The sequence below is a fragment of the Pan troglodytes genome, chromosome 22, assembly GCF_028858775.2.
Source record: "Pan troglodytes isolate AG18354 chromosome 22, NHGRI_mPanTro3-v2.0_pri, whole genome shotgun sequence".
NCBI classification, from domain to species: domain Eukaryota; kingdom Metazoa; phylum Chordata; class Mammalia; order Primates; family Hominidae; genus Pan; species Pan troglodytes.
In genome coordinates this window covers 43,074,182-43,099,230 of record NC_072420.2, presented here as the reverse complement: position 1 = coordinate 43,099,230, position 25,049 = coordinate 43,074,182, and the positions used below count along the sequence as shown (strand labels likewise).

The window sequence follows — 25,049 nt, the reverse complement described above, 5'->3', positions numbered from 1 at the left end:
TAGCTGTGAAGGCAGAGACTGAGAGAGCTTGGAGGCTGCTACGCTGCTGTACTTGAGGAGGGAGGATGCAGGTGGCCTCTAAAAGTGAGAAAAGGCAAGGATCCTCCCCTGGAGGCTCCAGAAGAAACATAGCCTGCTGAGAAAATGCCAACCTCCGGAACCGTAGGAGAGTCAGCGTGTGTGTGTGTGCATGTGAGCATGTGTGTGCCTGTGTGTGCATGTGTGTTTGTGTGTGTGCATTGCATGTGTATGCCTTTGTGTGCATGTGTGCGAGTGTGTGCTCATGTGTGCATGTATGCATGCACGCGTTTGTATGTGTATGTGTGTTTGCATGCTTGTGTACCTGCATGTGTGTGCATGTGCGTGTGCATGTGTGTGCGCATGTGTATGTGCACGTGTTTGTGTGTGTGCATGCTCGTGTGTGCCTGTGTCTTTGTATGCATATGTGCATGTGTGTATATGCCTCTGTGTGTGTGTGTGTGTGTGTGTGTGTGTGTAAAGTTTGTGTTCTTTCCATGACCCCCAGGTTTGTGGTCATTGGTTACAGCAACCACAGAGACATAGTAACATGAATGTTGACAGCACGGAGCAGCAACCCAGTTTTGATCTGGTCGATGGTTTTCTGGGACCATTTTATTGACTATTACACCTGTTTTAGCCCATGTGGATATGGCTAAAGAGTGATGGACGCAGAAAAAGAAAAAACGATTGGGAATTTAATGATTAGACCATGGAAAATGAAGTGGTTAGATCCTTCGTGTGTGGTGAGTCTTTAATTCCTGGAAGTTAGAGTCCCGGGCAGTTGTGTCCCCAGCTGCAGACACTCGGTGTACATGCTGCAGGGCGGCATCCTCACCCAGCCACCTGCCCCGTGCTCCCCGCAGCTGGGCTGGTGGACGATGGGTCCACAGATAGGAGTTACAAAGGCGAAAGCCGGAGGGAAATATTCCAGAATATAAAAGTGCGTCTTGTGCTTCTACAAATCACATTGGGTGAGACTAAGATGCCTCTGGAAACAGCAGCATCTCCCAGCCTCTGCGCATGGTTTCTGCCTCTCCACTCTGAGGTTATGAGAACATCACCGTGGCTCTCAGTTGCCTGAGATCCAGTTCCTCCAGTTAAATGCTGTGTTTGCCCCGTGGGTCAGGGTCTTCACCGGTGGGTTCACCAACTCCCATTTTCCTTCCTCTTTATTTTCTTCACAGAAGCACATGCCCAGGGAAGGGATCTGGAACAGAGTTTTAAATCACTTGTTAATATCTTATAGCAAGTCCATCAATTTCAGACTAGCCCCAAAGCCAACTGTCAGGCACTCCTCTACTTTGGAGGGTCTGCAACTGCCCAGGCCGGCACTGCCACCATCGAATGGCACCAACATCTGCCCAGGCGGTGCCCCGTGGGGGATGTCCCCTAGCCAGGGGACACTGGGTAATTCCGGAGACATTTCTGATTGTCACAACTGAGGTTGGAGGTGCTGCCGACACCTAGCAGGTAGAGGTCCTACAAGGTGGTACATCCTACAATGAGTAGAACGGCCCCCACCACAAAGGTCTGCAGGCTGAGGTGGAGATTGCCGTCCACCACTTAAGGAGTGACTCATATTCTCATATTCAGCATCACAAAAAGACACAGACATTGAGTTTTCAGACCCAAAAGAAAAGCACAAAGTGAACCTTTACACCTGCATCCCTTCATCTGTGAAATGGATGTGTGGGAACAGAGCTTTGTGGTGAAGCCTTTCTTGTTTTTGTCTTTTCTTTTCTTTCTTTCCTTCCTCTTTCTAATGTCTAGAAATTCCTCAGGCAGATGAAATTTACAAAAATGCCAACTGGCAGGGGGGTCTGAGTGAGGCTGGTGTTGACTCTAGGGTGATTCTCTCCTCGTGCTTGTAGAGGCTGTGGGCGGGGGGCGGTGATGGGCTGGCCGGGGAGGGTCCTGAGTGCTCCCTTTCCAGCTGCCCTGATTTGGGGGCCCATCATTTGGTAGAGACTCCTTTGTATTTTCCGATATGCATGAGCAAGTCCAGCTTATTTTGGGGGTAGGGGCAGGGGCAGGGTGAACACCACGTGACCAGCATAAGAAAGTCCAGGAGTTTGGAAGTTCAAGATTGGCATCTATGGAAGGGGGTGAAGGGTCCAAGGAGCGGGTGGAGCTTTGGCCACAAAGGCTCATGGGTTTGAGGAACTGTCAGCAGCTGGTGTGTGCAGTGCTGCCACCCTTGGTTACGTGGACCCCCAGGAGCGCCTGGGGCTGGAGGCTTGGTATGTGTATATGGGACTGCGGGAAGTGGGGGCAGGGACAGGAGGGATGCATCAGAGCACATGTGTGGGAGACCCATTTGCAGAAGCAAGAGCAACATTTTGGGAGCAGGTGGTGCCGGGGCTGCCCCGGACAGTCCCCAGGAAAATCCATGCAGACCTCTACCAGTGTGGCCTAGGGGGGTTGAGCTGCCCTATTTGGACAATGCTCACCTGGTGGCTCCAGAATCCAGGGCGCTCGGAAATGTCTGGATCATAATTGGGACACACCACCCTGGAGACATTTTGCAGGGGAAGCATGTTTCTACTCAGGTGCAGAGGAAAATGGAGCAAGAAAGGGAGATTCGGGTGTCTGATGCCTAATTGCTGAGTGACAATGACCCACGGCAGGCATGCTCTTCGTGTGCGTAACCTCTCATCTGGCTGCTGAGGCAGGCGTAGCTAGAGAGCTAAGCCCTCCTGCAGGCACATGGCTGGTGTCACTGGGCTGGGCCCGGGAGTTGGGCTCCTCTGAAGCCCCCGACCTCTTGGGGGGACTCAGCAACCCCCACTCCTGCCCACAACTTATGGCAAACAAGCTGTGGCCAGTGTGGTCCTGTGGCAGTGCTATGTGAAGAAACCAGGTCAGGGCCTCAAGCACCTCCGATGACAGGCATTGTCTGTGCTGCACGTGCTGCCTGGGCACTGACCAGTGGACTGATGAATTTCATAAAAAGGTCAGGACTGTGGCGAGTCCAGCCTTGAGTAGATCTGCAGGGAAGGGCTGGGACTGGGGTGGGATCTGCACTCCTGAGTTTGCCTGCCTCAATTCACCCATGGACTGGACATCACCCTCTGGCTTTGCTGAGTGATAATCAAGGTTGTCCAAGATGCCACGTGTGCGTTATCCTCTGTTTGTCATTCACAAGGCCCTTGCCAGCACCTGAGCACTCTGGCAGCTACAACCAGCTCAAGCTTCTTCCATGCTGGGTGACTCCAAGGGCAAGAGGATCAAGGGGCTCCTTTTCATCCATCAGCCGCCCTGCCCCAGGTCCCCAGAAGAGGCCAGAATCGAGTCCCACAGTCGTTTCTTCCCTCCTCATCTAAACTGCTTACTCCTTCCTGGACCGTCTGTTTTTCTACGAGAGCTGCAAGGGGTCATGGCATGAGCTGACTGGTAAAAAGTTGGCAAGTGGCCAATGATGATGAGGTTGACTGACCTATCCACCAGCCCCAGCCCGAAGTCACCCTTCGCATAAGAGCTGGTGGGCACAGTCTCCGGAGGCACGTGGATCCTGGTGGCCCTGGGTCAGCCAGACACTTGTTTTCATTCCGAGAAGTGGATGTGATAAACCTGTGTCTTCGGGGTGCTTGATTTTGTGGCCCAAAGAGCCAAGAGTGGGTGCGTACCTTTCTCACGAGTTGGGCAAAATCCCCGCATTCCCGGGGCGGCAGCCCGAGCAGTGGCCGCGTGCAGGAGTCCAGAGTGGAGCCGTGACTCACAATTAGGATGACACCCGCTGTGGAAAACAAGCACACCTCCAGGTCAAAGCAGCCCCAGAGAGCACCTTTTATTAGACTGGGGTCCCCAAAGTGGTGGGGGGCAGAGCTATCTCAGAGTGCCCCGAAGCCTGGCGAGACCCCCGGGCTAGAAGTAGTGTGGCTGGTAACGGCTCAGTGATGCCTGCGTCCCACCCTCGCTCATGGATTCCTCTGCACGCAGCAGCTGCCCACCAGCCTCGGGGAGGCCTAGGAAGTGAGCTGAGCCACCCCCTGTGGTCGCTGGCTGCCTGGGCCCTGTCAGCCACAGACTGGGATGTAGCGGTGGCTGACGCCCAAGCCAGACCTGATTCACTTTAGAAAGGTCAGCCAGTTGTTTTGTCACACGAGCCTGCTACGACTCCTGCTTTAGATACGAACACCTGGAGACCACAGGCCGAGTGGGTCTCCCTCAGGAGACACGCTTGTCCCTGCCAGCTCAGGGGAAGACGTGGGAAGTCAGCGCTTCTGTGCATGCTTCATCCAGGACAAAGCAACACGGAAGGGTTAGGAGACCCGCGTGATGGGTCAGGGAAGGGGGCGCCACCTGGAAGTTGGTTGTTCTTTCTCTCTGTTCTTTTGTTTCCCAGGAAGCTGACTCAAATCCCTTGGACACAGGTGGTTTGTGCTGACCCTGCTGGCCTGGGTCCCATCAGCACTCAGTCCCAGGATGGGGGGGTCCCAGGGCCTGGGCGGCAGGGGAGTGCGTGTCTGTGCACCCGGTTACTGCCGCAGCAGCAGCAGCAGTGATGAAAACTTTGTTGCTGGAGAATGGTGGGGGCGGGCAGGGGAAGCGGGGGCATTCATAGGTTCAGAAAATCGGCCAATTTCCATCTCAGAGATAATTCCCCTCCCATCAGCACTCAGTCCCAGGATGGGGGGTCCCAGGGCCTGGGCGGCAGGGGAGTGTGTGTCTGTGCACCCGGTTACTGCAGCTGCAGCAGCAGTGATGAAAACTTTGTTGCTGGAGAATGGGGGGGGGGCAGGCAGGAGAAGTAGGGGCATTCATAGGTTCAGAAAATTGGCCAATTTCCATCTCAGAGATAATTCCCCAAGCCCCAGGGGCTGTTCATACTGAGGATGGTGAGGCACTTACTGTCCTGCGGACAGGTGTTGACCATTTGCACCACGCTCGCCGTGCACCTGTCCACGTACTCCTGGTAGCTCTCGGCCGGCATGAGGGCGGACATGGGAAACGCGGGCCTGGAAGGATGAGAAGGAGAGGCTGCTGCCCTGGCACTTTCGTAGGGATTAGGAAGGCTCAGCTGCAGTTAGCTGGGGAAGGAGAATGTTCTTCCAGGATGGCTCTGCCTCAAGGCAGGCTCATGGTCAACAGGGAGGCTCCAGTTTTGTGCTGAAAACTGGCAAAGCACTGACAGTCAATCTCCAGCACACATTCTTACTCAACACCTGGAGGGCTCTGTGATGGCAGAGTCAGACATGGGTGGAGAATGACAAAGACTCTCTCCTTGACTAAACTGCAGTCCAGCTCCTCTGAACCTTCTTCTCGATGAGGTCTTGACCCTTGGGCTTCTGTGTCTGTTCTTGCAGAGTGAGTTTAGCAAGAACCTCCTACCCTCGACATCTGATCAAGTTCCTTGTCCTCTACCACCCCCCAGGTGATGTCTGATCACCTTGGCCTGCCTTCAGCAAGAGTCCCCATTTAGGTCAGTTTAGCAAGAATGACCCACCTTCTCAGGAATTTTCCATCCACTGACCCCCACCCTGCTCTGTGGCTATAACTCCCCTCTTTTCCTTGTATTAGGAGTTGAGCCCCACCTCTCTCCCCTGCTGCAAAACCCCACTGCAGTGGTCCCTCTTGAATAAAGTCTTTCTTACCATTTTAACAGTGTCATGAAATTTTTCTTTAACAATAACTGGAAAAGCCCCAGTGGCAGAGAACTTTAGAACAGCATACCTGTAATCAGTGTCAATGTTGAAATTTGCCTCTTTCAGCTCTTCCAGGCTCATGAGGGTTGGGGTGGTTTTGCCAGCTTCCCATTTTGTCCATTCAAAGATTCCAGGTTCCACTCGTATCTTGATTTTTTTCTCCAGTTTGAGTTCTGGATTCAACAGAATACAAGTGTTTATCTTCCTCAACATCCACCCTGACTTTGCATAAATAAGTCTCCTTTTAGATCTCAGACCGTCACACACACGTCTAAATCATGCCTTTTAAACAGTGTGATTTTCTTCTTGGCAAATACCGTTCTGTGATTAAGCATAGCTGTGCTATTTCTGAAGTCAAAACTGACGGGCAGTGGGAAGGTATCAGAGGAGTGATGGCCCCCTGTGTGCCAGGAAGGGCCAGAGTCTCCCAAGAGCTGGTGAGTGTCCCAGGCAGCAGGCTCATGCTGGGGCTCACCTGAGCACCCAGCACAGCTCCACCGTGAAACCAGCCCACCGGCTGCATCCTCCAACATGGCAGATCCAATGATCAATGGACAAGATGTGACCCATCACGAAGAATGTTGGCCTCATGAGGCACTTTCCTGATAAACACTTACACAGACGGGGCAAGAGGTGAAGAATGGAAGGAGCCATCTTCTGGAATATTCTGACTCCCTGCAACTCACATTTCCCAAGCATTTTATATTTTGATTAAAGGAAGAGGCATAAAGTAAGGCCATCTCTTTTTGAGTGGAAAAAAAGACCTGAATGTTTTCACTGGGAATGGAGAAGATGTCATTGAACTCAAAGGCTGGACATAAAATCAGTTCCTCAAATGTGTTTTAGGTAGACGGAAGGAGCTCTTTCATCAAGCATGCTTAGAAAAGAGGGTTAAAGCAAGTTAATCAGGCCCCCAAGTTCTCCCCAATCAACCAGGCCCCCGAGTCCTCCCCCATCAACCAGGCTCCCGAGTCCTCCCCCACCCAACCAGGCCCCCGAGTCCTCCTCCATCAACCAGGCCCCTGAGTCCTCCCCCATCAACCAGGCCCCCGAGTCCTCCCCCATCAACCGGGCCCCCAAGTCCTCCCTGATTAACCAGGCCCCTGAAATCTCCCCCAAGCCTGTGAAGAGCTCATTTCCATTGTGAACAAATAAGATGAAGGAACAGTGTGAGAGCTTCCCAGACAGGTGTGACCGTGGGTCTCTTTCCTTTGAAGACCTCTTGCAGGCCAGTGTTTTGTGGACTTGGCTGTGAAATGGTTCATGTGGACATTCTCTGACATTGAATTTAAACAAAGTTGAGCACCTTAGCATCTCAGACACCATCTGATAAGCAGGTTGATCATGTCTGAGGCCTTGTAAAGAAGACTGGGTGTCCTTGTTTTTCTGAATTAACAGAGGATTTATAAACCCATGCCCTTTAAACAGGCATCATCATCATCACCATCATCATCATCATCTGCACTTAAAGGTCACTGAGAGATCACATTAAGGATTTTGACATTATTGCTGGCAAAAGACATTTTTGAAAGCTTTTTATATGCAAGTGACCCAAATAATAGAAGTCAAAAAATCCACCAAAAACGAGAATAAGTGTGTTAATGAGGAACCACGAACAATGACAAAAAAAGATAAAATTGTGAAAAGTGTTTTTAGTCAGTCGTATTCTTTTATTACAAAGGCTGGCCAAGAGATTCCTTTTTTATTCGTTGTTGTTATCGTGGTGAGAGAGGTTGGGTAGGGAAAGAAAGACGAAGGTTTTCACTAGAAAGGAAACTTGCAGGCTGAGGCAGTAAAAGCCCCAGTGAGAGGAGACTGTTGTTGCTGGCCTGGCAGGCACGGGCGACCTGGGGACTCTCGCATGGCCTGCTAGTGGGCGGCCAGCCAGTGGCAGAAACCAAAGTGATTCTGAAACTTAGTGGAAGAACAGCAGCATCTTAGGTGGTTTCCAACAAAATGCGCTCATTGAGTGGTGGGGTGCAAAGACCAGGGACAGGGGAGAAGAGGGGAAACTGAGGCACAGGCCTATCCCCTCTTGTCGTATATTTGTGTGCATTTCTTGCTTGGTTCACATCTGATGATTATAGGTGTTTGGTTAATTATAAATACATTGATCCTAAACAACCAGGGATGAAATTGCTATATATCAATTTTGCTTTATTCCATCGTAGTTATTAAGAGCCACCCTCACACTGAAGGGTCCCCAGATACTCGGAGACCCTGCCCCTTCACATTTCTGATCTTGCCACCCTCGTCCCTCCCAAAGCGCAGAGCTGGAAAGGCCACGTCCTGTTTCTCAGGCCTTCCTGAAAACACGAAGGCGGGACCTGCTGCTGTGAGCATGGGAACAGGGAGAGGCGGACATCGCGGGACCCTGTCACCTGAGCTGGGGTCATGGCTCTCAAAGATTACAGTCTCCTCCTCTGCGGTCTGTGACTCGGCCCCCAAGTGAAACCCCAAGGGGTGTATGTGGTGTGTGTGGTGTGTGTGTGGGTGTGTGTTGTGTGTGTGGTGTGTGGGTGTGTGTGGGTGTAGGTGGTGTGTGGTGTGTAGTGTGTGGTGTGGTGTGTGGTATGTGTTGTGTGTGGGTGTGTGTGGGGTGTGGGGTGTGTGTGGCACGTGGTGTGTGTGTGGATGTGTGGTGTGTGTCGTGTGTGTGGTGTGTGTATGTGTGTGGTGTGTGTGAGGTGTGTGGTGTGTGTGGTGTGTGTGTTCAGCGTGTTGTATGTTATGTGTGTGGTGTGTGTGTTGTGTGTTGTGTGTGGGTGTGTGTGGGTGTAGGTGGTGTGTGTGGTGTGTGGTGTGTGTGTGGTGTGTAGTGTGTATGTATAGTGTGTGTGGGTGTGTGTGGTGTGTGTGGGTGTGTGTGGTGTGTGGATGTGCATGGTGTGTGTGTGGGTGTGTGTAGTGTGTGTGTGGCGTGTGGTGTGTGTGGATGTGTGTGCTGTGTGGTATGTGTATGTGCATGCCAGCGTTGTGAGGAGAGACAAGGATTGTGGAAGCCTTGCTTGCCCTCGGGTGGAGCTGCCTCTGGCCTCCGGCTACACTGCCGTCAGGCCTTTGGGGATTCGCAAGTCCTTTCGTGGTTTGGTCAAAGAAGCTGACATTGTTCTTTGATCTTCATCTGGCTCATTGAGAGCCCAGAGGTGCCGTGATGCAATCAGCATGGGAACCTCCAAGGCAAAGTGAAGTAAGTCTGCATTTCTGTCTTGTGACCCGAGATGCCGTGCAGAGGGGTGGGGCCCTGTGCCACAGTTGGGTGGGAAATGAAAGGATGAAGCTGCAAGACTGAGGTGGGCAGAAAGTGTCTCGACATTTTCAAGTGTGTGGAAGGTGGATCGTGGATGCTCCATGCTGATACAATGGATTTCTGTGCCTCGTGAAACTAGGACCGGATTATGGGATGGAAAGTTCATGAGAGCACAGGACAGGAATGATGAGACTGAGAGGCTCCGGGGTGGAACCAGGTCCGCTCCTGGCTGGGGCTTCCTGGGCACCTGGATTTGAAGGTGCTCTGAGGGAGCGTCTCTGACGGGGTGGAGGGGATCTGAGGACATGGGAACCGGCAATGCACATGTGTGCATTGAATCCACTGCTGTCCCAACAACTCCTCCTGTGAAGGGCCCGGCCCCTTGTGGCCCCAGCTCTGATGTGGCCCCATGTGCAAGTCCCGGCAAGACCACCATCTGCGGGATGGCTCCTCCATGGCCCCTCTATTCCTGCCCCCCTCCTGCAGGACATGGCTTCCTCCCTGCCTTGAGCATCCATTCCTTCCACCTGGGACTTGTCATTCTAGCCACTGCAGCCCCGCCATGGTGCAGTGCCAAACTCTGCTGTCTCCAAGCAGCCCCCCTCGTGGACCTTAAGCCTCGCTCAGATCACTTCCTTTCTCCTGCACTCACCTCCCCCGTGCTCTGCCTCCTAGCTGACCCAGCTGAAAGTCCATGGGCACGGTCACCCCCTCACTATGCCCTCAAGTCTTCCCGTCCCCTCTGGCTCAACCGTTCTCACAGCTCAACCCTGCCCTTACCTGCATCCCACTCTCCACCTACTCCCGGTCTAAGCTGGAAGAGACCCCCTAGCCCGGCTGATGCATCTCCATTTAAACTCATGCTCACGAACTGTGGGTGGGCTCTGAGTGCTGCCCAGCGGTCATTCTGCATCTCCCAGCCCATGTCCTGGGCCCCTCTGCCTGACAGGCATTCATACCTTCGGCGTACCCCAAACTTCCCACAGTCCCTGCCCCCACTTTCTGCTGGTGGCCTGACTTCCTAGGTCTCTGAGAAAGTCGAGGCAAGCCCTGTCCCCCACATTTGCCCTCCTGCTGCATCTGCGTCTGTGTGCTCTGCCCTCTCCCTTGTCACCATGGAGGCGACATGCCCTCTCGCATGTCACCCATGCTCCTGGCCATGGCCAGTCCCTGCCTGGGGACCGAGATCTTATCCCCCTTCCCAGACAAAGAGGAGCAGGACAGGGTTCAGGCTGAAGGCAGAGCCCAGGCCTCTGGGACAAGCTGCTCTCCTATGGGCAGGAACTTTCTTCTTCCCGTAGATGGGAGCTGCAGAAGGGTCTGCCCAGGACTTCCTGACACACATCAGCCCTTGAGGACGCTGGACAGCTCCACTGGCCCAGTGCATTGCCCTGGGAAGGGTCATGCAATTCAGACTTACAAGGAACCGTAGCAGTTCCCAGCTCTCAAGGTTTTCGAATGCCGCTTTCCAGGTGTATTTTAAAAATGCCTAGCTGACGGAGGCCAAAGATAAACGGTATGAGGACAGGCCCTGGCATTTAGCTACACCAGCCCCTACTGGTCTGACAGTCCTGGTATTCCAGACACGCTCATGGACCCAGCATGCCTGCCAGCATTCTTGGAGGGCTGGCTCGTACTTGCCTGATGACTTTGGTGTGGGCATTCATTGCCAGTCATCCAATTCCACCTCCACTCCCTTCCCACTCCCCTTGGAGAATAGCCCCAAGGTCAAGGCAGTAGGAGAGGCTCACCGAGGTTCTCACTGACCTTCCAGGATGAGTTTGGCTGTCTGCACACAGCGGAGGGCTGGGGAGGCAAACACAGAGCTGATTCTGATACCACTGTCCAGTAGCGCGTCCCCTGGAAAATAGTGAAAAAGGCAGAAAATGCCCCTTCATAATTCTAGCCTCTGATGGCAGATGAGCCATGTGCTCCCTGTGGTAGGCAGGGTCCTCAAAGGGCCCCGGGTTTCCACCCCCTCGTGTGACACACCCTGCACAGCCTCCAAGTATGGGTAGAACCCATGACCAGAATGATCTGTTGCTCCTGGGACAATTACATCCTATGGCAGAAGGGAAGGGATCCAAGGTGGGGCTGACAAGTTGGTGAGCCCATTAAAAGCAGTGATTATCTCCAGCCAGTCATGGAAAAAAGTCAGAGAAGTGTGAAGTGAGAAGGATTCAGCAAAACATTCTCCATTGCTGGCTGCAAAGATGGAGGGGACCACATGGCAAGGAATGTGGGCAGCCTCTACTAGGGCTGGGAGCAGCCCCCAGCTAACAGCCAGCAAGGAACAGACCTCAGTCCTCCCACTGCAAGGATCTGAATTTGGCCAACAGCAGAATGAGTCTGGAAGGAGACTTGAGCTCCCAATGAAAACTCAGCCCAGCAGAGACCTTGACTTCAGGCTTTAAGACCTTTAGCAGAGAAGCAGCCTCGTGGGCCTGGGCTTTGGATCTGCACCACTGTGAGCTCAGAAATGGGCGGGGCTTCACATTTGTGGTCGTTTGAGAAAACTCAAGACCCACTGAAGCTCGTGGAAGGAAAAGCCTGTACTCTGCCTTTCCCCCTGTGATATTGGAAGCCCTGCTCTCAGGGAAATATGGGAGTCCCTACAGCACAAAAATTGCACAGCCTGAAAGCTGATGAGCGAGGTTTCAGTGGAGGCTCTTCTGGGTTGAACTGTATCCCCTCCCTTGAAAAACATGTTAGAGTCCTCACCCTTGGTGCCTTAGAATGTGACTCATTTGGAAACAGGATTTTTACAGAGTGATAAGTTAAAATAAGGGTGTGCACCTCAATCAATTAAATTAGGGTGGGCTCTAATCCAGTGTGACAGTGCCCTTCTAAAAGGGGAAATCTGTGCACAGAGACATGCAGAGAAGAGAAGAGGAAGACAGAAAATGTCACCTGCAAGCCAGGGACAGAGGCCTGGGACCACCATCTCCTCCCGACTCAGTGTCCTGGGAGCTCACACTGGGAGTCTGGAATCAGCTGTCGGGGAGTGCAGTATTCTCACCACTGCATTCAGCAAGTGCTATAACTCTATGACTCTAACTCTATAGCTCTATAACTAACTCTATAACTCTATGACTCTATGACTTTATAACTCTATAACTCTAATTCTATAACTCTATGACTCTATAGCTGTATAACTCTATAACTAACTCTATAACTCTATGACTCTATAGCTCTATAACTCTATAACTAACTCTATAACTCTATGACTCTATAGCTCTATAACTCTATAACTCTGACTCTAACTCTATAATTAACTCTATAAATCTATGACTCTATAACTCTTTGACTCTGTAACTCTAACTCTATAATTTTATGACTCTATAACTCTGTAACTCTATGACTCTATAACTCTAACTCTATAACTCTATGACTCTATAACTCTATAACTAACTCTATAACTCTACGACTCTATAACTCTATGGCTCCATAACTCTATAAGTCTACAACTCTATGACTCTATAACTCTATAACTCTATAAATCTATGACTCTATAACTCTATAACTAACTCTATAACTCTATAAATCTATGACTCTATAACTGTATAACTCTATAACTAACTCTATAATTCTATAACTCTATAACAACTCTATAACTCTACAACTCTATAACTCTATAACTCCATAACTCTAACTCTATAACTCTATGACTCTATAACTCTATGATTCTAACTCTATAACTAACTCTATAACTCCATGACTCTATAACTCTATAACTAACTCTATAACTCTATAACTCGGACTTCCCACCCTGCCTGGAGCAGGTGGGTAAACATTTCTGAGCACACCTCTGAGTGGGGCCCTGGGCGAGTGGGCCGTGGGGGTCTCTGCAGTTAACCATTGGTGTAACTTGCTTCTCTGGATTCCATTTTCTGAATTTAGGAAATGAAGACTCGATGAACTCAATGGTCTCTTCTGTTTACATAAACTCAGTCACGTAGAAGTAGAACCGCCAGACATGAAACAAAAGCCCAAAGTGACAGATTTTGAAATAAAACCAACGAATGAGAGGATGTGGTTTTTCCATTTGTAAAGTGAGCTCCTTGGAGCTCCTTGGTTGTTGATTTTTCCTCCCCTCTCTTGTTCTTTCCATGCCTTTCTTTCATTCCTGCCAACTTCCTGAATCATCCATTCCTAGATCAAACCTCTACATTGCCACTTTCTTGCTGTGTGACCTTGGGCAAGTTGCTTAACCTCTCTGTGCCCCAGCCTCCTCAGCAGACTGGAGACAAAGCTAACACTATATCAAAGGGTGTGTAGCTGGGGCTCAGGCTGGAAGACTGCTAGCCATAATCATTGTTGCTGTTATTGTTACCTTTCCTACTAGACAGCCCTCAAACATACCTGCAATTCTGGACTGGAAAATGCCACACGATGATAATGGGGGATCGTTTTCAAAGTCTTTGATCCCACGACTCCGTCTGGGCAGACTGCAGGGGAAATTCAGGTCTGGCCTGTAGTATTTCCCTGAAGTATAAATAAGCATCAGACGTTCAGTTTCATCAAGTTAGTACAGATTTGTTCCACAAAACTCCCAAGACCAAGACCCACGCTAACAGCAATGTTATTATTGAAATTATTGTCAACTGTGTTGTTTCTGAACATGCTCTGCAACGTGGCTTCAATTTGAGAAGAAAGTGCTGCTCGGCTGTGCACACAACATTTTCTCAAATGCAGAAAACTTAGGTTTCAGCCCCAGGAACTATGCAACCCTCTTTGTCCTCCCAAAATGCCCCATGAAGATTAACTCTTACATTTTCCTGATGAAGAACCTGATAAAGTGTCTCTATGACTAGTTTAGTGTAACTCGGTAAGAATCTGAAGTTGGCATCAATGATCCATCCCCCTAGCTTTAAACGTATCCTTCTTGCTCAGGGGACAGAGCGCTTGAGCTGGAGATGCCTGTGTTGTGCATTCTTTAGTCAATTGCTTGAAGCCAGGCTGGAAGTCAGGTGGGCTCACTGGGACTGTCTCCCACCAGAGGCTGCCCGGTGCCAGGGTTCACGTGGAGTTTGACCTTGAGTTCTAAGATCTGACAGTCTGGTAGCAAATCCTGGCATCACCATCTCCTCACTGTGCAGCCAGAAACAAATGACTTCATCTCTCTTATCAGTAAAAAACAGGGAAAGAGTAGCGATTGTGAGGTGTCAGTGAGGTAACACCCATAGCCCAGCGTCTGACTCAAGAGGGAGTGGTCAACGAATCGGGGCACTGGTCTCATGTCACCACGTCAGGATGACTGATTATCCTCACACAGGACACCACGACACACTGCTCCCTCCAGTGCACTCTGGTTTGCCTTCACATTCTCCAAAGGGACCCCAAGCCTCCTGGTTATTAGGAGGTTCCAGCAGCCACACTGACCTTCCTGAGACCTGCTCTGCCATACATAGCAGGCCCTGCCCTTTGCACCCCGGAATATGCCAGGCCCCTTCATCCTGGCCCACAGCCCTGCACAAACCCAGAGTCAAGGGGCAGTGGGGGGCAGCAGGGGTCAGCGGGGGGCAATTTTTCATGCCTGCATTTTAGTTTCCATATAGGAGTTTTCTGAAGACTCCCTCCCTGGGATTTCCATGGGCAGAGACTCTTGCTTGAACCCTGCATTTTAGAGGTGTTTATTCAATGCCAACATTAGCTCTTGGGAAAGGCAGTTTTAAAGTCAGAGAGAAAGTCCATCAATTTCATTGTGTTCTCAAAGGCATCTGTGATCCCCCTCTAAAATGTCAAGACACTCCATTTAGGTATTTTGCTGTCATTGACACTTCAGCTGTGATCACTCTGGGGGCAGAGGGCAGAGCTCAGGAGAGGACAAGGATGTGGGGCAAGGTCAGGTCCTGATGGGAGCAGAGTCTGTGTGGAATATGGGGTGAGGTGAGGGGCCCCGTGAGGATGTGGGTGCCTGGGCCAAAAGTGAGCTGAGCTGGGGAGAGGCCAGTAGAGCCCCCCAAATCTCTCTTGTGTCCCCTGAGGTTGGTCACCTTGGGGGAGGACGTGGCTATACCTCCTTGTGATTTATTAAACCCTGCAATGTACAAAATTCAGACAAACTAGATGTAATTCTTCACTTTATCAAGGGCCTCTCTACCTTGGGAAAAGATCCACTAGGAGTTTCCTTTCAGATGGGGATTTTCAGTGCCTTTAAAATATTTTCCCTTATAAGTGACTTGATCTTTTGTCCAGATGACCAAATATTTTCTCTTTTTCTATGGAGTTCAATAACTATTTTTGGTGTTGATTGTTTTGTATTGGTTCTCCCCACCATGGACAAGGTGTGTCAGTTCAATCTATAGCTTCAGTAATTCAATAGCTAAAAAAACTGTTTTATTGAAAAAAAGTTTCTTATATGTTTGTTAATGCATCCTGATAGCCACCTATTGTCTTATTGTTGCTTTAAGCTCTTGTATCTTTACTTGATCTTGTTTTATAGAGGTGACCATATTATTAGCTCTGTGAGTTCTTGGAAATATGCTTGATCATGATGTTATCTGCTCAGAATCTTTTCTGATGTGTGATTGTCATCTGCCAATGGTTTTCCCTACTCATTTCCCACTTTCTTGGGTCTGCTGGGCTTCTGGAGGGGGATCCCAAAAGGGTTCGGCTAACCTAGCAACTGTGAATTGATTTTGTCACTACATTCAATGCCTTAATTTATGTAATGGGTCATGGCTTAGAAATTGTGACACTACAGGCTTCCTATTAGGAGATTAGCATTGATGTGGACATTGATCATCAATACAGAGGTTGGCTTGTGGGTATGTGTATTTATAAGCACTATTCTTACTTCCTGGCATTCAGAGGAGAAAAGCTGGGGTGTGCAAGAGGCATGTTCAAGAATACGTCCATCTGTTAAGCAGCATAGCCAAAAATTACATCAGTTAAGATTAGGTTGGAGAGGTTCAGAGATGAGACTGAGAGGTACAGCATGTGCCAGAAGTGGCATGGTCAGAGACCACAGGTCGGGGTGCATTCACTAACAAAATGACATATATATGCTGCTGGGATGAAAAGACCTGTCCAAGCATTCACACTAGCGTAACTGCTTCCTATGGAGAACCATTCCTCCATGATCCACAGAGAAGTTGATGGAAGATTCTTACAGAAAACACAGACACTCAAATGCATACATGGAACACCCCTGGAGGAAGATGTAGCAGGCACGTTTTCCACACATACAGTCTACACATGGTCATTCTACAGAATGGTGCCTCAGGGGATCTGGTGCCATGTAAGGTCATTAAGAAGGAGATCTCATTGGTTAGATCTACAGTGTTTCTGTCCGTAGACCCGCCTGAGTATGACCTACCATCAGGAGTGGAGCATTGCTGCAGCCATGCCTTCCCGAAGATCTGATCCACTCTCTCCCCGTGGCGAACCACCAGCACGCTCTTCCTTGCAACGGTAGCCTGGGGGGTGGGGCAGGAAGCAAGGCACATGCAGTTTAACATCCAACTCACCGGACTTGCACCAACGGCAGCTCTCCCAGTCACCCAGCAACTGCGAGGGAATCTTTTCCTTCGTTAATCAATAGCTCAGCCCATTTTGCCCAAATCATTAGAATGAAAGAGAACATGAAATTGGCAATCTCTTCAATTTCTTCCAATGTTTTATTTTCTGGGCCTTCTAACATCAAGAAAATGAAAAGAGACAGGATTGGCCCCTACCATGACACATCCGTTTTTCTACTTTTCTGTCTTTTCTAAGTCTTTATCATTCCCATAGAGACGTCTTAGGACATTATCCCTATCTATATTATAATATGTATTGTTATAGTATAGATTACCTATCTATATATCTAGTCTCCTCTCTTGCTGGCACACTTCTTCTGAGAAACCCTCCAGGACTGCCCTGGTGTTGACCTGTTGAGGGGCCGTCCTTTTATGGCTCCCAGGTATGAATTCTGCTTCTGAGCACCAAGGGGAGAAGCCCTCATCCATCCCCTTGCTGTTTTCCCATAGCTGGTCATTCTCTGTTTGGCTGAATGCTAAAGGAAAACAGTACTTTATAGTTTATTTACTTCTTCTTGGCATGAGACTGGGCTTGGCGGTGGCCAGCAGCTTCGAGCCAGGGACAGCAGCTCTCTGGCACCTTCCTCCCCGGCCTCAGGCAGCCGCAGGATGGCCTTGGAGCCTTGCAGTTACAGGGCTCACGCCCGCCCTCTTTCTGGGGAGCCTGTGCTTTGGGGAAGTAGCCCAAAGGTCATGCTTGGGGCAGCGAGGCTGGCTACCCTTTGGGAGGGGCCTCCACTGTGTGGGATGGTGTTGTGGGGGGCTCTGTCCTCAGGGGCTAGGCCACCCTTCTCCCCATGCTGTGCAGGGCTGATCAAGTTGAGGGACTGGCCTTGAGAGGAACCCACTGCAAATGAGATGAAGAGAGTGAATGAGAGCTAAGGATGCCCCCCCTGGGACCAGAGAGCAGAGTGCTAGGGGCCGAGCCAGCTAGAGGCCACCAGGACAGCTGCGTGGAGCATAAGCCCTGCACCAGGACCCTGGAGGGAGACACCAGGCTCGGCTGCTTCCCTGGAGGGCACTAATGTGCCAGCTGACATCGGCCCTTCACCTACATTCCCAGCCCCAGAGCCAGGCCCAGGCTATCCAGGGGGGTCCATTTCAGAGCAAGAGGTGGGGAGCCCTGCAGCAACACAGGCCCAGTGGTGCTGCCCTCTGGCACCCAGGACTCATGCCTCAACCTCCCTGTGACATGGCACCGCAGAGGGGAGCATGTCACATGCTGGTCCATGAAGCTGCAGTCCACAGCATCCCTGCTTAAGGGAGCTGCAGGTCTCCCTGGGCCAAGGGATGAACATGGAAAGATGAGTCATTAACAGAGATGGTGGGGGCAGAGCGAACAGGGCCTGCCACGGGAGGTGGGCTGTGGGGCCTTCTGGGGACCAAATCCTGCCTGGAGCCTAGGCGACCAGGGATGGACGGGGTAGGGAGGACCCCTGGGCAGGAGGCAGCTCAGTCAGGCACTATCCCTGCCCTGCTCCCTCTTGGCCACACAGCTCTCTCTGGGCTAAAATGAGAGGGCGGCTCTTGTGTGTGTTTTCCCACTGAGCAGGGTAAGGAAGAGAGGTGAGGAGAGGTAAGCCTTGTCCGCATAAACCCTCATACACCAGCCCCAGCATCGCCCTGATTCCCTCCAAATCCTAGAGAGGAAAATGCAAATGGCTTTAACATCCAAACACCCTCGGGGAGGAAGGGACTCATTTTCCACCTGGCCAGTGCCGCTGATCATTCCTGTCTGGACTTTCTTCTGTGAACAGTGATCCAGTCTCAAGGGTCTGCACTAACTGGCCACTCGCTCTGGCAAGAGTGGTCCCCTGTGGTGTCCCTGTACCTAGGGAAGTGATTGGAAACTACTGGGAAGGAAGGGACACCAGAAAGTAGGGTGGGGGCCAATTTCACCTGCCTTGCAAGCATTCTTGGGGTCAGCACCACGGGCAGCTCCTGCCAGATCCTGTGGATCCCTTGTGAAGTCCACGCTGGCCTGGACAATGCAGAATTTCCAGCTGCTGAAATTTATCAGGACCAGACAGTTCTCAGTGGCCCTGACTACATTTGGTAGGTGCATAAACTATGGGATTGGTGAGCCAGTGAGAACGTTTGCAGTCACCATGCAAACACTTTCTTAGGGTCACTGGGCTGAGTCTTCAAAACGGATATACGGTAAGGCCAAGTGAATAGTATTGCTTTCCCTTATTGGAGAACTTCAGTTGCTTGTTTCAGGATAGAAACATGCATCTCCTGGGGAAGAGCTTCAGGGGAAGGTTTGTCTTGCTGTCTTGCTCTCTTGCATGTGAAGTGTGGTTATGCAGAGGTTGCCTACACTGACACCAAGAGGCAGCACCCACCACCCCTATCCCAGAATGAATATTAAAACATCCTAGAGGCCGGGTGTGGTGGCTCACGCCTGTAATCCCAGCACTTTGGGAGGCCGAGGCGGGTGGATCACGAGGTCAGGAGATTGAGACCATCCTGGCTAACATGGTGAAACCCCGTCTCTACTAAAAATACAAAAAAATTAGCCGGGCATGGTGGCGGGCGCCTGTAGTCCCAGCTACTCGGGAGGCTGAGGCGGGAGAATGGCGTGAACCCGGGAGGTGGAGCTTGCAGTGAGCCGAGATCGCACCACTGCTCTCCAGCCTGGGCGACAGAGCGAGACTCTGTCTCAAAAAAAAAAAAAAAAATCCTAGATAGCTGTAGAGAGCTGATCTGCAAGTAGATTGCAAAGCATGCATGTGCTTGGAACCTCATTCTGCCTAGTAAAAAAGTCCCTGAAGTTGCGGGCTGAAGTTTTGGATTTGGGGTATTTTCTTCCTGGAAGAGCTCAGAGCATTTTAAATGTTCTTCTATGGAGCTTTGCCACAGGAATATGATGATAAAGCAAAAGAAAGCCCTGTGGGGAGTGGAATGGACTGACCCCTGGGATCTGTGGAATGAGGCAGGGCTGCACCAATTCTCTAGACAGAAGGTGCTGCATTGGTGTCCTGGGGCTGCCATAACAGGCTGGGTGGTGCAAAGCAAGAGACATTTATTCTCTCACAGCTCTGGAGGCTGGAAGTCCAAAGTCAAGGTGTTGGCAGGGCCATGCTCCCTCTGACGTTCTAGGGGAGAATTTATTCTTTGCTTCTTCCAGCTCCTGGTGGCCCCAGGTGTTCCTTGGCTTGTGGCCACATTGCTCCAGTCTCTGCCTCTGTGGCTGCATGGCCTCCTCTGCTGCTGTATCAGATCCCCTCTGCTTTTCTCTCGTCAGCACACTCGTGATGGGGTTTAGGGCCCTCCTGGATGACCCAGGATAATTTCCCCATTTCAAGACCCTCCAGTCAATCCCATCTGCAGAAACTCTCTTTCCTAATAAGGTCACATGCACAAGTTCCCGGGCTTAGGGCATCATCTCTGGGGCCATGATTCTACCAGACCTGTGGCCAGTTGTATTTTCTTACTGTAGGGAAGGGGTGAAATCCCTATAGAGAAGACCGTGTGAGGGGCGCCAGTTCACAGGCAGACGCATGCTCTGTTTTCAGCCATTGAAAGCACGGTTTAGACACAGGCTGAGCTACGAGCAGAGACTTCCATTCCAGGTTCTCCCCCTACCCAATACCTGGGTACTTCTCCACAGTACCCAGGTATTGGGTCAAATGTTATTTTAGATGTCACTGTGAAGGTATTTTTTTAAAATAAGATTAACATTAAAGTCACTAGGCTGAGTAAAACACAGTGGTCTCTGTTTTACTCCAGATGATAGGGTTGTTGGACTCCATGGTGCTAGCTCAATCTTTTTAAATAGCTGAAAGTCCTTATTAAAAACATTTAAAACTTTTTAAATCAGCTTTTTAAATCCCCAGGCCACAGCCCTGGGGAGTCTCGGCTCTCCCAAGTCTGGGCCTTTCTCACATGGTGAACGCTGATCGCCTTTTCACATGGACCCAGCTTCGGAGACACATTCTTGATTTCTCAAGAAAAGGCCTCCTCACCTAGCCACCAAGGCTGCAAAGACCTGCCAAGGCCACTTAGCTTTGGGCTGATTTGCACCAGCTGCCAGGAGGCGCAAATGGCGACAGGGATGCTGCGTGTGGGTTGACTGTTTAGCTTCCACAGCAGAAGTTTACTCTCCCACAGTCCTGGAGGCTGGAGGTCAGAGATGATGGTGTTGCCAGGGCTGGTTCCTTTTGAGGCCTCTCTCTGGGGCTTGCCGGTGGTGTCCCCTCCCTGTGTCCTCACAGGGCCATCCCTCTTGTGTGTCTGTTTCCTCATCCCCTCTTCTTATAAGGGCAGCAGTCAGATTGGATCAGATTGCATCACCTGTGTTGCCTCATTTAACCTTAAATACCTCTTTAAAGGCCTTGTCTACAAATACAATCACATTCAGTGAGACTGGGGGTTAGGACTTCGAGATAGGAATTTTGGAGGCACACAATTCAATCCGTAACAGAGGGTGAGCGTTGACCTTAGAGTGAGCCACTGACAAGTCCCGGCAGAGCCTTTCTTTGGTTGTTCTGGAGATTTATGGACCAGGCACCAGGCTGGGCCCTGGGGACTAGGGAATAAGCCAGGCTACTGTGACCCCACCCTCTGGGCACAATAGTTTCTCCGCACCAGGGGCCTGGCCGTGGTGGGCACTGGATGGCCCATCTCATGTGATCCTTCCAACAATCTGATGGGAGGGTGGTTAGGAGTCTGTGTGCTCTCCGACAAGCTTCCTAGCCTCCATGAGCCCCAGTTTTCAGATCTGTAAAATGGGTAGGGGGCAGGAATAGCGCCTCCTGTGTCGATTGGGGATAGCAGGGATGAGAGATCCTAAAGTAATGTGTGCGGCACATGGCAGGGCACAGGCGGACGAATTTGGGAAGAACAAGGACAGAGAGGCATTTCCACTACTGTGGCAACCAGACAAAGGCCAGCAGCAGGTACAGCCCCTTCCTGAGGGCTCCTCTGTAAGGAGTGTGAAGCTTCAGATCACAGGACAGGGATCTGGGATGTGATGTCACTTGTTTGCCTTCAGGGAGGGGCTGCCTGCTCCTTGGTGTCCCTGCCTGGCAGCCTGCACTCCTGGATGTGCCCCATAAGGGTGGCTGGCTCGGGGTGCCCTGCTGTGCCCTGGACCCTGGCCTGAGTCTGCTGAACCCCAGGTTATGGAGAGTTTTGCCTCAAAAGATGAGGGGCCAAGGCACCGGGGCAGTTGACGTTTTGGGGGCCTCTTGGTTCATGAATGAGGGAATGGGATGAGAACTCGGGATTCAGGGCAGTGCTGTGTGCCTGCCTCTTCCTTGCCCCGTGTCCTGGTGCCATGACTGAAGCTGCCTTGAGGAGCTCAAGGTGGGGCACTCTGCCATGAAGGGGTGGCTCCCTGTCTGCCCAGAGCAGACAGACCAGGGCAGGACCCCCTGGCACCCTCAGACCTGGGAGGCCCCCTTGCTGACCACGCTCTGGGGCAGGGAGGATGTGTCTATGGAACAAAATCTACACCTACGAAGCTGCGTCCACCGTGAAGTTAATACAAAGTGTAGTTTTGCTTAGTTTACTTAAAAGAGAAAAGGGAATGTTCTATTACCTGCAAGGCCTGTAAGCTGCTAAGACTCCTTGCTGTTTGTGGAAGAAATTCCCCGCTGCATCTGCTGCTGGCTTCACCATCCCTTCTGGAGTTCAGGTCTGTGGCTAGACTGAAGGTGTACATCCTGCGGGGGAAGGAAAGCATGGCTTGAACAGAAGTGAGACCATGTTGTTGCCATGGAGACCCAGCATCTGGTCATGTACGTACTTGAGAATGTCCGGGACAACCTCAGCAGAAAGGTTCCCATGAGCACAAAATGAAGTAGCGTGTGCAAAGTGCTCAAGACTCAGGAAGTGTGGATGATGTGTTTGTTTTATTACAATGATCACCGTCTATGATGGGTAATTTTACATGTCAACGTGGCTAGGCCACAGTACCCAGGTATTGGGTCAAATGTTATTTTAGATGTCACTATGAAGGTATTTTTTTAGAATGAGATTAACATTTAAGTCACTAGGCTGAGTAAAGCAGAGACCACCCTTCAGATGATGGGGCTGTTGGACTCCATGGTGCTGGCTCAATCTTTTTAAATAGCTGTAAGTCTTTATTAAAAACATTTAAAGCTTTTTAAATCAGAAAATGGTCCTTGAATGTCTCGACACATCACTGTGAGTGGGTCTCATCCAACCAGTTGAAGGCCTTAAGAGAAAACGAACTGGGGTCCCATGAGGAAGGGGAAATCCTGCCTCCAGACCACCTTTGGACTTGAGCTGTAACCTCAACGCTTCCCAGGGTCTCCCATCTGCCGGCCTGCCCTGCAAATTGTGGACTTGCCAGGCTCACAGTCTTGAACCAATTCCTTCAACTAGATCTCTCTCTCTCTTTCTCTCTCGGTCACTCTCTGTCTCTCTGTCTTTGTCTCTGTCTCTGTCTGTGGGGAACCCTGACTAATACACCATCCCCTTTGATCCACTCTGGGAGGAACTGACACACCGCCACAGTTTACTGTTCTCAGCCATGCACAGGGCACGTTTCTATTTATCCAGCCCATTTGCAAATGTTTGCATTTCTCCCATAGAGGTCTCAAGTCCCCACATTCTCATAAAACCAGCAGTAGCTCCCACGCCTCCACCGAGACCCGTCCAGAGCCAGGAAGGGCATCTGTTCTTCTGCATCTCAGCACCTGCGTTGCACCTGATCTTCTCACACTATTGCCTGCCCTGTCTCCATCTATAAACTATGGCAGGTCCAGGCCAATTTACTTTGCATCTTCTCAAGCTGTCAGATGCTAATAGATAGGAAATGCACACTTGAGTTGATCCTAAGTAGACCAGGAATATAGATAGTCTCATTGGAACAATCGACAGTTTCCTCTTCAAATTAACATGCTCAGAGCAGTGAGGCACAATTCATAGCCCCACATTAGCACAGGAAATATTGGTTGGTTTCCCCTTCCTGAGGGCAAGGCGAGGGCACCCACAGCCTCCCTGCGGCTCGCTCTGCAGACAGTAGGGCTTTGCTATCAACTGGTGACATCTGTGAGGTTTACAGAGAGAAACGGAGTGCATTTTGCTAGTCTTTCAAATGAAATACGATCAAGATTATGCTGTGAACATGGGTGACAGAAGGAGAAAGAAAAGAGCTTAGCATTTTCACATTTCCATTTTTCTCTTTAACTTAAGAGAGCCTCTTGACGGTAACTTACACCATGAAACAGACGTGTTTGAATTCTCCCTGGTTCTTAAAAGGACATAGCTGCCATCTGGGGGTTGCATCACTACGTCCCTGTGTTCATTTCCTGGGGTGGCCATAACAAAGTCCCACAGCTGAGCGGCTTCAACGACAGCCACAGATGCCCTCATAGTCCTGGAGGCTGCGAGTCTGAGGGCAAGCCATCATTGAGGCTGGTTTCTCTTGAGGCCTCTCTCCTTGGCTTGTAGACAGGTACCTTCTCCTCGTGTCCTTGCAGGCTGTCCCTCTGTGTGTGTCTGTCCTCATTTCTTCTTATAAGGACACCAGACATATTGGATCAGGGACCACTCTAATGCCCTCATTTGAACTTAGTCACCTCTTTAAAGACCCTGTCTCCAAATAAGGTCACATTCTGAGGTGTTAGGGGTCAGGACCTCCACATATGAATGTTGGCAGGATGCAGTTTAGCCCTTAATTGTACCTTTCTTATGTCTGAGATATTTGCTGTAAACTTGCACTGAGGTTTTTGAAGTAATCTGCTGTGTCTGTCTTCAGTGTTGGGAACGTCCTCATCTTGACTGGGGGATGGCACTTATTCTCCCGAGCCCTCACACTCAAGCCCCCCTGTTCTTTGTCCCGCAGGGGTGCTCCCTCTGCTCTCCTGGACAGAGGATTGGAAGCTGCTGTGGTTTGTGAATACGGTCCTCCATCACCAGTCTCTCCAGGCCATTTCTGATCTTCAAAGCAATGGACAAACATCACAGTGTGATTTTGCGGTAGATAAGTCCAAAGAATCCCTGCACCGTCTGGCACGGAGGCTGAGGCTGGGGTCATTATAGTGGTGATGGGTGACTGATGTGTTAATTGACAAGTACTCTGCATCAGAGCTGCAGACTCGTACCTGGAAAGGTGCCCTCTGTGGCGGGCAGGGGGATTCCTCCTGGTGCGCCTGCAGGTCTGTTTCCAGGCACTCTAACGCCAGTGGTTCTGCTGCTTGGATCGTGCAAGTGTGAGTCCTGACCAGGGCTCGTAGGAAGTAATTATTCAACATCTGCACAGCTATCTGTCAGTCCATGGGTCAGCTGGCCTCTGGACATTGCTGTCTGACCCCATTTTCCACTAATGAATATGTCAGTGATGTGTGGAGACATTCAAGGATCATTTTCCGATTTTGAAAGCTTTAGATGTTTAATAAGGATTTTCAGCAGTTTGAAAAGATTTAGCCAGCACAGTGGAGTCCAACAGCTCCCGTCATCTGCCTCACTGGCCCATAAGCACAGATCACAGCTTGTCAGGGTGTCTTGCTGCTCCCCCAGCCACAATGAGGGTGCTTCCAAAACAGGACCAATCAGACAACCCACAGCACCTAGCCCAGTGCTTATTTCTCTTTCCTTTCATTGCAATTTTCATTAATACTGATTACTTCTCAAGAG

General features: G+C 50.6%; 1 protein-coding gene across 6 annotated transcripts in view; it reads right to left on the bottom strand.

Moving 5' to 3' along the window:
• Window positions 1–703: 703 nt before the first annotated feature.
• Window positions 704–25,049, bottom strand: part of UBASH3A (ubiquitin associated and SH3 domain containing A) — a 60,521-nt gene continuing 36,175 nt past the window's right edge. For 5 of the 6 annotated variants that reach the window (XM_016938577.3, XM_063803654.1, XM_063803655.1 and 2 more), the window contains 8 exons: window positions 21,985–22,108; window positions 16,238–16,337; window positions 13,279–13,401; window positions 10,684–10,776; window positions 5,695–5,839; window positions 4,873–4,979; window positions 3,648–3,757; window positions 704–1,228 (listed from right to left, as the gene is read on the bottom strand). In XM_016938577.3, coding sequence (XP_016794066.2) covers window positions 1,091–1,228; window positions 3,648–3,757; window positions 4,873–4,979; window positions 5,695–5,839; window positions 10,684–10,776; window positions 13,279–13,401; window positions 16,238–16,337; window positions 21,985–22,108 — 940 coding nt within the window. In that variant the 3' untranslated portion in view covers window positions 704–1,090. Of the gene's footprint in view, window positions 1,229–3,647; window positions 3,758–4,872; window positions 4,980–5,002; window positions 5,138–5,694; window positions 5,840–10,683; window positions 10,777–13,278; window positions 13,402–16,237; window positions 16,338–21,984; window positions 22,109–25,049 lie in introns of those variants that run through there. The other variant, XM_016938578.3, reaches the window with a different exon arrangement.